Here is a 13761-nt window from a genome sequence, read left to right on the forward strand (position 1 = left end):
CACTATAGAGTGAAATGGGTTATTTTTTCAGAGCAATGAATTGATGATGTGACAAATAAGTGGTTAATGCCTCTCATTGTGAGTGACACTATGTATACTTCGGAATTAAAAAAAATGTGTTTTGCAGTCTTTTTTACAAATATGTAATTCTTTAATGAAATCTGAGTCTGTCTTTATGAAGGGGTACTGAGGGACTCGCACAGACAGAGGTTTAAAACGTTTTTTTTACTATACTGCTAAACAAATGATTTTCAATGTATTTTTCTCTATATGTATTTTCTCTTTTTTATGGTGACCCTCTTGATAAAAAGTGACGTTCTCATTTTGTTGTTGTTTGTTGTTTTTGTTGTTTGTTGTTGCGTGGCACCAAGGTCTCTTTATAAGTGACACAAAAACAGTGTTTTGTCATTATACGCTGAGGAAGGCCTGTGGGCCGAAACGTCCGGTTGACGCTGCTGCTGGGGAGCTATGACTTAAAATAAATAAGAGCCTAAATGGACTTAAGTGAGTGCTGGTATTCTTTTCTGTGTCAATGAGGCCCCTTTGAATTGAATTGAATTGATTTGAACTGAGAGAGAGAGAGATAACCCTTTGATCAAGCTGATTGTCAGAGAACTGTAAATGACTGAATCAGCTGAAAAGGTTTTTGATCAGGCTGTTTATCAAAGAACTGTAAATGACTGAATCAAAGAGAAAGAGAGAGCAGCACATACAGTATAAATAGCAGATCATGAACCTCAGTTCAGACATTGAGGCTTGAGGACTTGACCGAACGGGTGAGCTGTTATAATTACAACAAAAGTTACTTTTGAGAAGCTGTTAGTTTCTTCTACCCAGCCACTGTTGGATATCCTACTCAAGATAAGTCAAGTAAGTAGAATTGTCTTCGGTTTTTCCTTTTGTCATTTAAGTGATTGTTTATATATATATATATATATTTGCTAGTGATTTTTTTCTCTGAAATACAAACTAAACATTGTCGCTAGTGTGTCTGTAGGCTATAATAGCTCACACAATCATCATATCTCCAGTTTGTCATGCCGGTTTGGCAATATTGTACTTTTTACTCATTTATTTGAAAACTTTATTTAAAAGTTACTTTGGAGAATTAGATGTATTATTACAGATCTTCAAGCTCACTACACCTCGTGATGTGACACATTGTGAACTTTTGAGAGATTGTACTAAGTACAATTTTGACTACAGGACTATGGACTATGTTTGTGGGGATGAATTATATGAAGATATTGTGAAGATATAACCGAATGCTTATTGCTGTATAATTGCGGTATATGCAATTTAAACTGTTGCTATTATTTAAGTAAGAACCACAATAACTGCAATATTATCTACAGTTGGGTTTTAGATCGACCTACATCAGAACTGTATTAAAGTGACACGTGTTTTAACCACTTTAAATGTGACGTCCCTATTTGTAGAGGGACAATTTCAAACATTTTCAAAAAACATATTCAAAAATGTCCAAAATGTTCGAAAATATTTAGATTAACAAGCTTCGGTATTTGAAACGTTGTGGGCGTGAAGATTGGCTATTTTTTGTCGTACACTGAAGTATTTACAGGGCTTAAGTGGTTAAAGGGAGAATGAAAGCTAACATGTGTTTTTCTTGTGATGTCTACAGGTTAAGTGGGGCGTAAAGGACAGCAACAACCACTAGACTTTGAAGCAGACGACAGACGAGTGTTTGGCTATCAGAGAGCCCTGCACCGCCCTCCCTCTGAAGGAAGCACCGATGTCGCTGGACCAAGAAAAGATGTCCTCCTCACCGGCCTCCATCAATGGCCCAGTCAAATATGGGGAGCTCATTGTCCTGGGGTATGAAACATTCATTTGTTGATATTCATTGAATAGGCTTTATGCACAGCAGCCATATTGGAAAGGAAGTGGGCCTCCTCCTTACTTCTTTACTTCCATTCTGTTCAAACAGTGTCAGGGTGATGATAACTCTGAAAGTTATGGGGGGTTTTGAAATGTAAAAGTTTGATATCCACCGTGCTACACTAAATGGAACGGAGCATTCATTAGAATCATTGGTAACACCTGTGAAGGAAGTAAGGAAGCCGCCCAATGTTTTTCCAATACAGTTGCTGTGCATAGAGCAATGGTGGGAAAAGTACTCAATCTTTTTACCTAAGTAAAAGTATCAATACTGCAATATAGAAATACTCTGTTACAAATAAAAGTCAGCAATTCAAAATGCACTTGAATAAAAGTACATAAGTATTGGCATAAAAATGTACTTAAAGTACCAAAAGTAAAAGTACTCATTATACAGAATGTCCCGTTTCAAGTTCTCAAATGTCAAAAGTCTTTTGAAAATAGCAGATCTACAAGCTCACAATGCGTCACAATGCGTTGCATTGTGACGCATTGTGAGCTTGTAGATCAGCTATTTTCAAATGGCCGTAATGTATATAGGGCTAAAGTGGTTAATGTATGTTTTGTAATAATAATCAAAATCTACAAAGTAACTAAAGTTTTCAAATACATGTAGTGGAGTAAAAGCACAATATTTGGATCCGAGATGTAGTGGAGTAGAAGTTAAAGTATTGGAAATTGGAAATACTCAAGTAAAGTACAAATACCTCAACATTGTACTTAAGTACAGTACTTAAGTAGATGTACTTGGTTACTTTCAACCACTGGCATAGAGCCTATTGACCATGTTCCCACTGCGGCCATGCCACTCATCATTAGGTCACCTTCGGTTGTGACGTACAATAAGAGCTAATTGGCCGCTGTGTGAGTGTGCTCAGTGGTTTTGCTGTAACACAGATGGCTCTTTTACAACAGCGTCTAGAGTTAGACTTTAAAGTGACGTGTTTTTGGCTTTGGTTTACTGTAGTGCTTATAAAACAACGAAGAAGAAAATACTAACCGTCCCTTACATCAATGTAGCTGTCGATATTCTTATTTTGTCAGTTGTTGGTTTCAAATAGATTAAAAGTTTTGAATAAAACGTAACGTGAACTTTAAAGGTGACAGTGGTGTTGCTTTGATCAAAGTTTGACTACTCAAGCAAAGACATGCAGTGTGTTGAATTTTACATTCATTACTGTCGGGCAGAAACCTTCCATGTTCATTTATTTATTTGTCTTGTACATTAATGCCCTACGTTGTCATACAAAAGTGTCACACAAAAGTCAAGAAAATAGCCAATCTTCAAGCTCACAGGGTGTCACAATGTGACGCATTGACAACTTGTTGATCGGCTGTTTTTGCTATTTTGTAAAACGTTTGAAAGTGAAAGTGGTTAAGTTTGTCTGTTGGTTATTGACAAGAGCTTATGACTTAATAATAACTATTGATTATTTTTTACTTTCGGACATGTCAGGTTTGCACCCTGACCCGACAGTGACGATATTGTAGTTTGAGTGTGAATTGTGTAGTGTAGCGACACATGGCTAGTTCAAGGGCAAGAGTATTAACGTGTTGGTTTACCAGCCACCATGGTGGGTAAAACAACAGCGAACTCTGCTAGCTCTGGTTGTGCAAAAATGCAAGAAATAGCTTCTGCTGTCTCTGCTTAAAGCTTGTAGGACCCCAACGGAAACAAGTCCGCAAGGACTTTTTTGTCCGGACCTTTTAGACAAAAGCATTATAAATGTAACTGTGTTGTTTTACATTCTTTTGCCTAATACAAATTTCAATCAATCAATCAATCAAAGGTATTTATTTGGTGAAGATATTTGTTGTAGAGGGAAATCACTAGGGTTTAAGTGGTAAAAAGTGTGCCAAATAATTTCAAAGAAGTGTTGATCCTACAGTATGACTCTTTTAAGTCATACTGTAGGATCACATGCTCTAGAGTTAGCCTCACATATTTTAAGTAAAACATGTCAGTACTTTTTCCACCAGTGCTGCCCACGCATACTTGCTTGTTCCAAAGATCTGAACCGAAACTAAACGTGTCACAAGCTTTGCTTTATTAACCCCAGCGCTCCCACCACGGTTTCATCTTCTCTTCACAGGTACAATGGCCTCCTGCCCAACGGGGACGAGGCCAGGACGAAAAGCCACTTTGCTTTGTGCCAGAGACCGGAGGCCAACGGTGTGAGACCAAGCACTGTACACATGGACTGCAATCCACAGGCAGCTGAGGTACTATCAGTGGTGGAAAAAGTAACAAAACCACAGTGTAAAAAATACTTTCTAACTTGAGTCAAAGATCAAAAGTATTGGCATCAAAACTATACTTATTTAGTATCAAGATGCGAAATGGCCACTTCAGAATCATACACCATGTTATAGGACAATACTTATTGGTCATTAAACACTTAAGCCCTATTTTATACTTAAAGGGATATTTCACTTTCAAAAAAACTTTTGGTCATTTTATCATCTACTCAGGCCTTTGTGAGCCCCCCAGACAGTTTTTAAGTTGCTTGATGACCAGAACCAAGGACGGGTGTTTTTGATGAATCTAACATGGTTAAAATGAAGTTTGAAGTTACAATGGGTTTGTATAGGAAGGGGGCGTGTCTGATAAAATTAATATCAAATATCTAAATAATGAATCAAGCAACTTAAAAACTGTCTGGGGGGCTCACAAAGGCTTGAGTAGATGATAAAATGACCAAAAGTTTTTTTTAAAGTGAAATATCCCTTTAAGATATTCAAAAAGCTCACAAGCTCATTTAAGCTAGTAGATCTTACATAATTAACACTCCCCTTAAAGGAGTAGTTCACCAAAAAAGTTACTTATTTTCTATTATTATTTAGATTATTTTCTATCTATGACCGGTGGTCTCTCTGGTACCGGATACGGTAGCATCTTTCCGCCGGTCATCGAATTATTGGCTTAGGAATGTGACAAAAACAAAAAGATCTCCATGAATTCAATGCTTATTGGTGTGTGTAATTGATATAAATTAAGTAATTTTTTGGGTGAACTACTCCTTTAAGTGTTTGAGTTCAGCACACAATATGGCCCTCAAAGTCATAAGGGTTCATTTGGAATTCCTGGAACCCCCTCAAGGACTCCTGGGAAAGTGCTAAAGTACCACGTGACATTTAAAAATACCATGTGGTTTCTCCAGTGGGAGCAGTACCCAAGTACATTGACAAGAGTAGTACTGTACTTAAGTATTTTGTTTCTGTCTCTGTACTTTATTCAAGTATTTATTTGTATTTGTGTACACATGACTCCACTACAAGACAAATATTGTACTTTTATCTCCACTCCACTCCTACGATAAATTAACCAGAGCCCTATTTCATATATATATATATATATATATATATATATATATATATATATATATATATATATATGAAAATAGCTGATCTACAAGCTCACAAAGTGTCACAATGTGACACCTTGTGAGCTTGTACATCTGCTATTTTAACTATTATATTGACTTTTTAATTTATGGAAAACATTTCAATTGTTTGGAAAAATTCTAAATTGCAATGTTCTTCTTTGCTTTCTTTTTTTTAATACTTAAGCTATTTTTAAAAGCAATTGTTCCATTACTTTAACTCAAGTACACATTTGACAGAACAACTTAGCCTGCCTGTAGTTGAGTCATATTTGAGGAGAATCTATGCTCTGACTCAAGCACTGAGGTTGAGTTCTTTGTCCAGAAGTGGATGTTTCTAACAATGAACTTCTCTGTGTTCCATAGGCTTCCATCAGCAACATGGACCAGCACAGGATATACTTCACCCTCTCCCCGGCCTCCATATTCATGATGGAGTATGTTCCTGACAGCAATACGGACATGTTTCAGGTCTGTAGGATCCATTATGCATACATTATGTTTTGCACTATATAAACCAGCTATTCACAACCTCTTGGCTGTGAACTCTTTAGTAAAAACAACATATATATTCACCAAAACATTTGCAGACATAATTGGAACTGGAACATTTCAAGCTGATGAATGCTCTTCTCTCCTGATTGGAGGATATAAGGGGGGTTAAGGGGCGTTTTGCTAGGAATCGAACCTGGCACCTTTGTTTCCCAGGTGGCCTCTCTACCCATTCAGCTATCGCCACCCTCCTATAATGATTAAAGGGATAGTTCACCCGCAAAATGATTGTTTTCCCATTGATCAGTCACCCCATGGAGACTTGAATTCATGGATATGTTTTAGTTTTTGTCTCATTCCTAAGACAATAATAATGATGACCGGTGGCGGTTCCGGTAGGAGACACAAAGAGTCTCCTTTGTGTCTCCTACCGGAACCGCTGCCACCTGGTCCGCTAGTCATCAAATTATTGTCTTAGGAATGAGACAAAAAAAAAAAAAAATCCATGAATTCAAGTCTCCATGGGGTGACTGATCCATAGAAACAAAGTAATGTTTGGGTGAATTATCGCTTTAACTATAATGACATGCCCAAAATAGGGACACTAGCTTGACAGTGCTTAATACTGTGTATGTAAAACAAGCAAATAATGAGCATCCCCTTGTGTGTTTGTCCATAACAGATCGGACGTTTCACACAGAGTCCCATTGACTTTGTGGTGACGAACACAGTGCCCGACAGCCAGTCGGTTCAGGACACCATCTCGCGCTTCGCCTGCCGCATCATCTGCCAGAGGAGCCCGCCCTATGCCGCGCGCATCTACGCCGCCGGCTTCAACTCCTCCAAGAACATCTTCCTGGGTGTAGGTTATGAAATGTCAGATGAAATGTCTCATACACAATTGTGTCTGTGCGACTGTGCAGGGATTTATAACTTGTTTGATTCATTGATGAATCCATTATGAACAAATGCATTCAAAATGAATACCTGGGAAACAGCGCGTTGCAATGCGATGTGTTGTGAACTTTTGAAAATGTTTTAAAAACAGGACTTTTACTTGTAACATGTTATTTTGTGGTATTGCTGCTTTTACTTAAGTAAAAAATCGTTGGATTCTTTCACCACCTTCCTCCCCCCGCAGGAGAAGGCAGTTAAATGGAAGACGCCCGATGGACGGATGGACGGACTGACCACCAACGGCGTGCTGGTGATGCACCCGCTCCATGGCTTCACTCAGAACACCATGACGCCCGGCCAGTGGAGGGAGATGTCGGTGTGCGGCGACGTCTTCACCCTCCGGGAGACCGCCTGGGATCAGCAACGGGGGAAGATGGTGAGGACTATATACAGTATACATGTTCACAACAAACAGTAAACGTGCACAGACATAATGATCAAAACAGAATACATGTAGACAATATTTGGCAGTGCACATCATTGTGGGAAATCAAAGTGTGAAATACGCTACGGACACACAAACTTCCGTTCTGACGATTTAGTGCACCACATGCCTCCCTTTGTTTCATACATAAATAAAGAAACAAACAATAAATCACGTACATCCACTCACTAATAACCAGGTGCTGGGCTGAGTTCAGAATCCAAAGAGAATAAAGTTCTCAATAAAGTCTGACCCAGTGTGCAGACTTTATTCTCATACATAAATACACACATGATCCTGGTAGAAGATCACATAATAATAAAAGTGTTGCTCTGCATCGCTCATTTGCGTAACATGCAAATTTACATTAATCGTGTGACTGTGTGCTGAACGTGAAATGAAAAGAAGCCAATCGTGTTGCTTGGTGGGTGCTGTGTGCCTGAATCACTGTTCCATTGAAAATACTACTACTACTACTACTACTACTACTACTACTACTACTACTACTACTAATAATAATAATAATAATAATAAGGGTAATAATAATAATATTAATAATAATAATAATAACTAGAAACAAATTTCCTACGAAAATTTAAGTGTGCCTGCGTTGGCTGAGGGTTTTGCCTATAACTTCGCCGTGGTACCACGAAACGGTGAAAAAAGTAATAGCCTGGTTGGCCCGGTCGTTGCGCACGTTTTGATGTATACATTGGCGGGGCCGTGACAACCGTGTGGGAGGAGTAGCATTTTGGTCCCCTCGGGCGGCCAAAAAAGTCAAGAAAAAACCAGCAAAATAATGATTATAAAATCAATAAAAAATAAACCGAAACTCAGAAAAGGAAAATTTAAAAAACGAAAAATTTAAGGTAAAAATGGGCATCTAAAACAATGTTTGAAAAAAATCTAATAATTTATTTGAATATATAAACAATTACTCAAATGGTTTCAAGTGCTTGTTTCACCCACTTCTGAAGGTCTGACGCATAAACTGACCATTATACATTTGTTCGCAGACCCCTATTTAGGGGGGGTAGGCGAAGTTTCGGAGCATTTCGGGCACTTTTCAAAACCGGAAGTGATAAATCCACTTCCTGTTGTGACACATGTGTTCGCAGACCCCTATTTAGGGGGGGTAGGCAAAGTTTCGGAACATTTTGGGCACTTTCAACTGGAAGTCAAGAGGTCCAAGTCCGGCTTGGACCATTGAGCTGCATACCCCTCAGAGAGTGTTTTGGTGTAAAAAAAAAAAAAAAAAAAAAAAAATTATCGGGAAAAAAAAAGTTTGGAAAAAAAAAAACATTATCGGAAAAAAAAAAGTTCGGAAAAAAAAAAGGTTGAAAAATTAAAAATATGGTCCACCCAAAAATATGTCCACCCATCAACCTGCACTCTTAACCGGATCTGTAACCGTTAACATGGGTTTGAATGGGGGACTGTAAGGGGGCGTGGCTACCCGGGTGGGGGCGTGGCTACGTGGGTGGGGGCGTGGCTACCCCCAACAGCCAAACTCATTGATAACCAGTTGGCCATGTGGCCGATGAGAGGAGAAGAGATCGTGGTCCATTTCAATGTAAAAGGTGCATTACATCATCATCCTAGATGAGGATGATGATGATGAAGGGTAGGTTTGTAGAAAAAGTCTGATTTTTGGACTGAAAAGGGGGCGTGGCTACGTTGTTTCGCCTATAACGTCGCCATGGTAACGCGAAACGGTGAGAAAAGTAATGCGGTAAGTGGCCCGGTCGTTCCGCACGTTTTGATGTATACATTGACACTAACGAGTAAACCGTGTGGGAGGAGAAACTTTTTTCGCGGTACGTGCGGCCAAAAGGGGCGGAGTTTCGCAGTTTTTGGCTAATAACGTCGCCATGGTAACGCGTGACGGAAATTCGTTTCCGAGCACATCATTCCCGACCAAGCCGCACGTTTTGATGTATATATTGTTGCGCTAGTGCAAACCGTGCGGCCTGTACGGACGGACGAAAACCTCATGCGTGAAATAAACTTGGATTAATAAATATGGCGGAATGCAACAAGTGTGCCACTGCCATTGCATGGCAGGCACACTTAATTAATATTATTATTATGAATGTTAATAGTATTAATGTTAATATTATTATTATTATCCTTCTACTTTATCCTACTACTTTATTGTGGGATCGCTAAAGCGATCACACTAATGTTATTGCCACTATTTGTGGGATCGCTAAAGCGATCACACTACTGTTATTGTCAACACCGTTTTTTGGCCCCTAACTAGTCCTTCATACTTTTAGCTACAAACTCCGTTCCAACTCTTCAACGTTCGGCCTACTCAGGACATGTCGGCTACCATTTGAATTTTTGAAATAATTTGTACTTTTAGAGATATTTCACTTTTTACTTCTAAAAAACTCCCATTCATTTCAATGGAGAAATTCATACTTTTAGATAGAAACTCCGTTCCAACTCTATAACGTTCAGCCTACTTAGGACATATTGGCTACCATTAGAATTTTTTGAAATAATTTGTACTTTTAGAGATATTTCACTTTTTAAATAGTAAAAATACTTAAAAGTTGATAAAAAGAGTAAAAATACTTAAAAGTTGTAAAAATTAGTAAAAGCTACTTTAAAGTAAATAAAGTGACTAAAAATACTTTAAAGTAAATACCTTGAGTAAAAATACTTAAGAGTACTTATATTGAGTAAAAATACTTAAAAGTACTCAAAATGAGTAAAAATACTTAAAAGTTGAAAAAAATAGTAAAAATACTTAAAAGTTGATAAAAAGAGTAAAAATACTTAAAAGTTGTAAAAATTAGTAAAAGCTACTTTAAAGTAAATAAAGTGACTAAAAATACTTTAAAGTAAGTACCTTGATTAAAAATACTTAAGAGTACTTATACTGAGTAAAAATACTTAAAAGTACTCAACATGAGTAAAAATACTTAAAAGTACTCAACATGAGTAAAAATACTTAAAAGTTGAAAAAAATAGTAAAAATACTTAAAAGTTGAAAAAAATAGTAAAAATACTTAAAAGTTGAAAAAAATAGTAAAAATACTTAAAAGTTGTAAAAATTAGTAAAAAATACTTTAAAGTAAATAAAGTGACTAAAAATAATTTAAAGTAAATACCCTTTAGAACCTTTCAAACCTTTAGAACCTCTTAAACCTTTAGAACCTCTTAAACCTTTCAAACCTTTCAAACCTTTCAAACCTTTCAAACCTTTAGAACCTTTCAAACCTTTAGAACCTCTTAAACCTTTCAAACCTTTAGAACCTCTTAAACCTTTCAAACCTTTCAAACCTTTCAAACCTTTAGAACCTTTCAAACCTTTAGAACCTTTCAAACCTTTCAAACCTTTCAAACCTTTCAAACCTTTAGAACCTTTAGAACCTTTCAAACCTTTCAAACCTTTCAAACCTTTAAAACCTTTAAAACCTTTAGAACCATTCAAAGCTTTAGAACCTTTAGAACCTTTCAAACCTTTAGAACCTCTTAAACCTTTCAAACCTTTCAAACCTCTTAAACCTTTCAAACCTTTAGAACCTTTCAAAACTTTAGAACCTTTAAAACCTTTAAAACCTTTAAAACCTTTAAACCTTTCAAACCTTTAACTCTACTAACACTATCAATACTCAATACCATCAAAATTCTTAGCGATCCCACACTGTTTCTTCAGGAACAGTACCTTCTAGTTCTTATTATTATTATATCTTCCCACCGTTTTTTGACGGCTAACTAGTCCTTCATACTTTTAGCTACAAACTCCATTCCAACTCTTCAACGTTCGGCCTACTCAGGACATATCGGCTACCATTTGAATTTTTGAAATCATTTGTACTTTTAGAGATATTTCACTTTTTACTTCTAAAAAACTCCCATTCATTTCAATGGAGAAATTCATACTTTTAGCTAGAAACTCCGTTCCAACTCTATAACGTTCAGCCTACTTAGGACATATTGGCTACCATTAGAATTTTTGAAATAAGTTGTACTTTTAGAGATATTTCACTTTTTAAATAGTAAAAATACTTAAAAGTTGATAAAAAGAGTAAAAATACTTAAAAGTTGTAAAAATTAGTAAACGCTACTTTAAAGTAAATAAAGTGACTAAAAATAATTTAAAGTAAATACCTTGAGTAAAAATACTTAAGAGTACTTATATTGAGTAGAAATACTTAAAAGTACTCAAAATGAGTAAAAATACTTAAAAGTTGAAAAAAATAGTAAAAATACTTAAAAGTTGATAAAAAGAGTAAAAATACTTAAAAGTTGTAAAAATTAGTAAAAGCTACTTTAAAGTAAATAAAGTGACTAAAAATAAGTAAATACCCTTTAGAACCTTTCAAACCTTTAGAACCTCTTAAACCTTTAGAACCTCTTAAACCTTTCAAACCTTTCAAACCTTTAGAACCTTTCAAACCTTTAGAACCTCTTAAACCTTTCAAACCTTTAGAACCTTTCAAACCTTTCAAACCTTTCAAACCTTTCAAACCTTTAGAACCTTTCAAACCTTTCAAACTTTTAGAACCTTTCAAACCTTTAGAACCTTTCAAACCTTTCAAACCTTTCAAACCCTTCAAACCTTTCAAACCTTTCAAACCTATAGAACCTTTCAACCCTTTAGAACCTTTCAAACCTTTAGAACCTTTCAAACCTTTCAAACCTTTCAAACCTTCAACACTACTAACACTATCAATACTTAATAACAGCAACATTCTTAGCGATCCCACACTGTTTCTTCAGGAACAGTACCTTCTAGTTATTATATATTATTGAAATGACCTCCAAAATGTGTCCGGGGTAGGTCAACACACGAACACTCCACTTGCCCCAAAACAGACTGTTGATCAGAGCTCTGGTTATAATATAGGCTTGTTTCCCCGCCTCCAACTTACATATTGTACGGTTGATAAAAAACTACATTTCCTAAAACATCCTAACATTTTAGCCACAGCAGCATTCCTTTTTTCTGGTTGCAGTATCTTTTGATCGGGCCTATATGTGATCGGGCCAAACCTCTTGTTATTATTATTATTAATGTTAATGTTATTAATGTTATTATTATTATTATTATTATTATTATTATTATTACCTTTAACATTTTAAATATTATTAATATTATTATTTTATTATAATGTGCACAACACTTTAGAATACATCCGAATGAGACATTTCAACAGATATATTGGCATGAAAATAAGCTTTTCGGTGTAGGGTGTAAATATTTTCCATATTTTTCATATTTTAGTTTGTGTGGGGGTCAGGGGGTCAAGTCAGGGAGTCCAAGAGACCCTTATTACATGCTTGTATGTACATTTGATATTTGCATGTTGATTTAATTTAAACCCTATACTTAATTAACAGGGGTCCTCCAGGGGTCTATACTTTCCCTACTCCCCCCCCCCCTTTTGCCCTCTACACCAAACCCGTTGGCCTATTTTCATCGAATGTTGGCCTATTATGACATTCCCAGAATAGGAATGCTGGAGTTCATGGGGTTAATATCAGCTAGGCCTAACAATCAATTTGTACCCATGTTGGGTTTTGCCATTTTAGTTTTGTATTGTATTGTAGAAATTGTATGAATGTATTTATTATTGATTGATTGATTTATTTGTATTACTATGTATGTCTTTACTCTCCCCCAAACATTATTATTTGACAAATGACAAATCTATGTTCATCATATTATTATATGCATTCTTGTCTACAAAAACATCAACCAAATCTTATGTTCTCCATCCAGGTGGACACTGAGTCTCAGGAACTGGTGGACGGCTCGCTGATCGACCTGTGTGGTGTGACCCTCCTGTGGCGCACGGCCGAGGGCCTGGCGCTCATGCCCACCATGGAACACCTGGAGGTCCAGCGCCAGGAGCTTTATGCCGGGCGGACCTGTTTTGTTTACAAAGCTCTAAAAGGTGAGCTTTTATTGTCCTTGTGCAGTTCAATGCTTGAGGAGGTATTATTATTATTATTATTATTAGGGGGACAAGCATGTAGTGCCGTGGTCCATACACATGCATATTTCGCATTATTAGCCTAACCATGCAGTAGTTTTTTACGAAACTCTGCAATATGGTTGAGGGCTATGTCAAATGGCAAAGACACGAAACCCACCATTGGCCACCTTTGGAACAATATCTACAAACCCATTTGGAAAAAAGTTTTGCATTGACTATTTTGGAGTGGAACCAGAGAACGGCCGCCACTGCTATGCCCTATACTCAGTGTGTATTTCCAAACGCACACACTTATTTATACATACTTTGTAGATTAGATCATGATATCAAATGACTTCTTGTGTTTAAAGTGTCTCCACTACCTGCCTCACTACCATCAGTGCCTCCAGTCAATAACTCACCATCAGTGCCTCCAGTCAATAACTCACCATCAGTGCCTCCAGTCAATAACTCACCATCAGTGCCTCCAGTCAATAACTCACCATCAGTGCCTCCAGTCAATAACTCACCATCAGTGCCTCCAGTCAATAACTCACCATCAGTGCCTCCAGGCAGCACAAACAGAAAGGACTATTTAAAACGTGAGTACATAGTGATCAATAAACTGCTTTTTACACAAACCCTTCATACAGTGACATTGTTTGGATAA

At 36.9% G+C, this 13761-nt stretch overlaps 1 protein-coding gene across 1 annotated transcript; it reads left to right on the forward strand.

The window, feature by feature from the left end:
- Positions 1-1753: 1753 nt before the first annotated feature.
- Positions 1754-13761, forward strand: LOC308081258 (E3 ubiquitin-protein ligase pellino homolog 1-like; the record flags this gene model as incomplete). The annotated part of the gene is made up of 7 exons (XM_080457646.1): positions 1754-1836; positions 3993-4122; positions 5649-5753; positions 6457-6636; positions 6916-7107; positions 12896-13070; positions 13745-13761. The coding sequence occupies 7 exons, from the start codon at positions 1754-1756 to the stop codon at positions 13759-13761; spliced, it is 882 nt and encodes a 293-aa protein (XP_080313772.1).

Source organism: Gymnoscopelus braueri, assembly GCF_963280865.1.
Source record: "Gymnoscopelus braueri genome assembly, contig: SCAFFOLD_319, whole genome shotgun sequence".
In the NCBI taxonomy this organism is placed as follows: Eukaryota; Metazoa; Chordata; class Actinopteri; order Myctophiformes; family Myctophidae; genus Gymnoscopelus; species Gymnoscopelus braueri.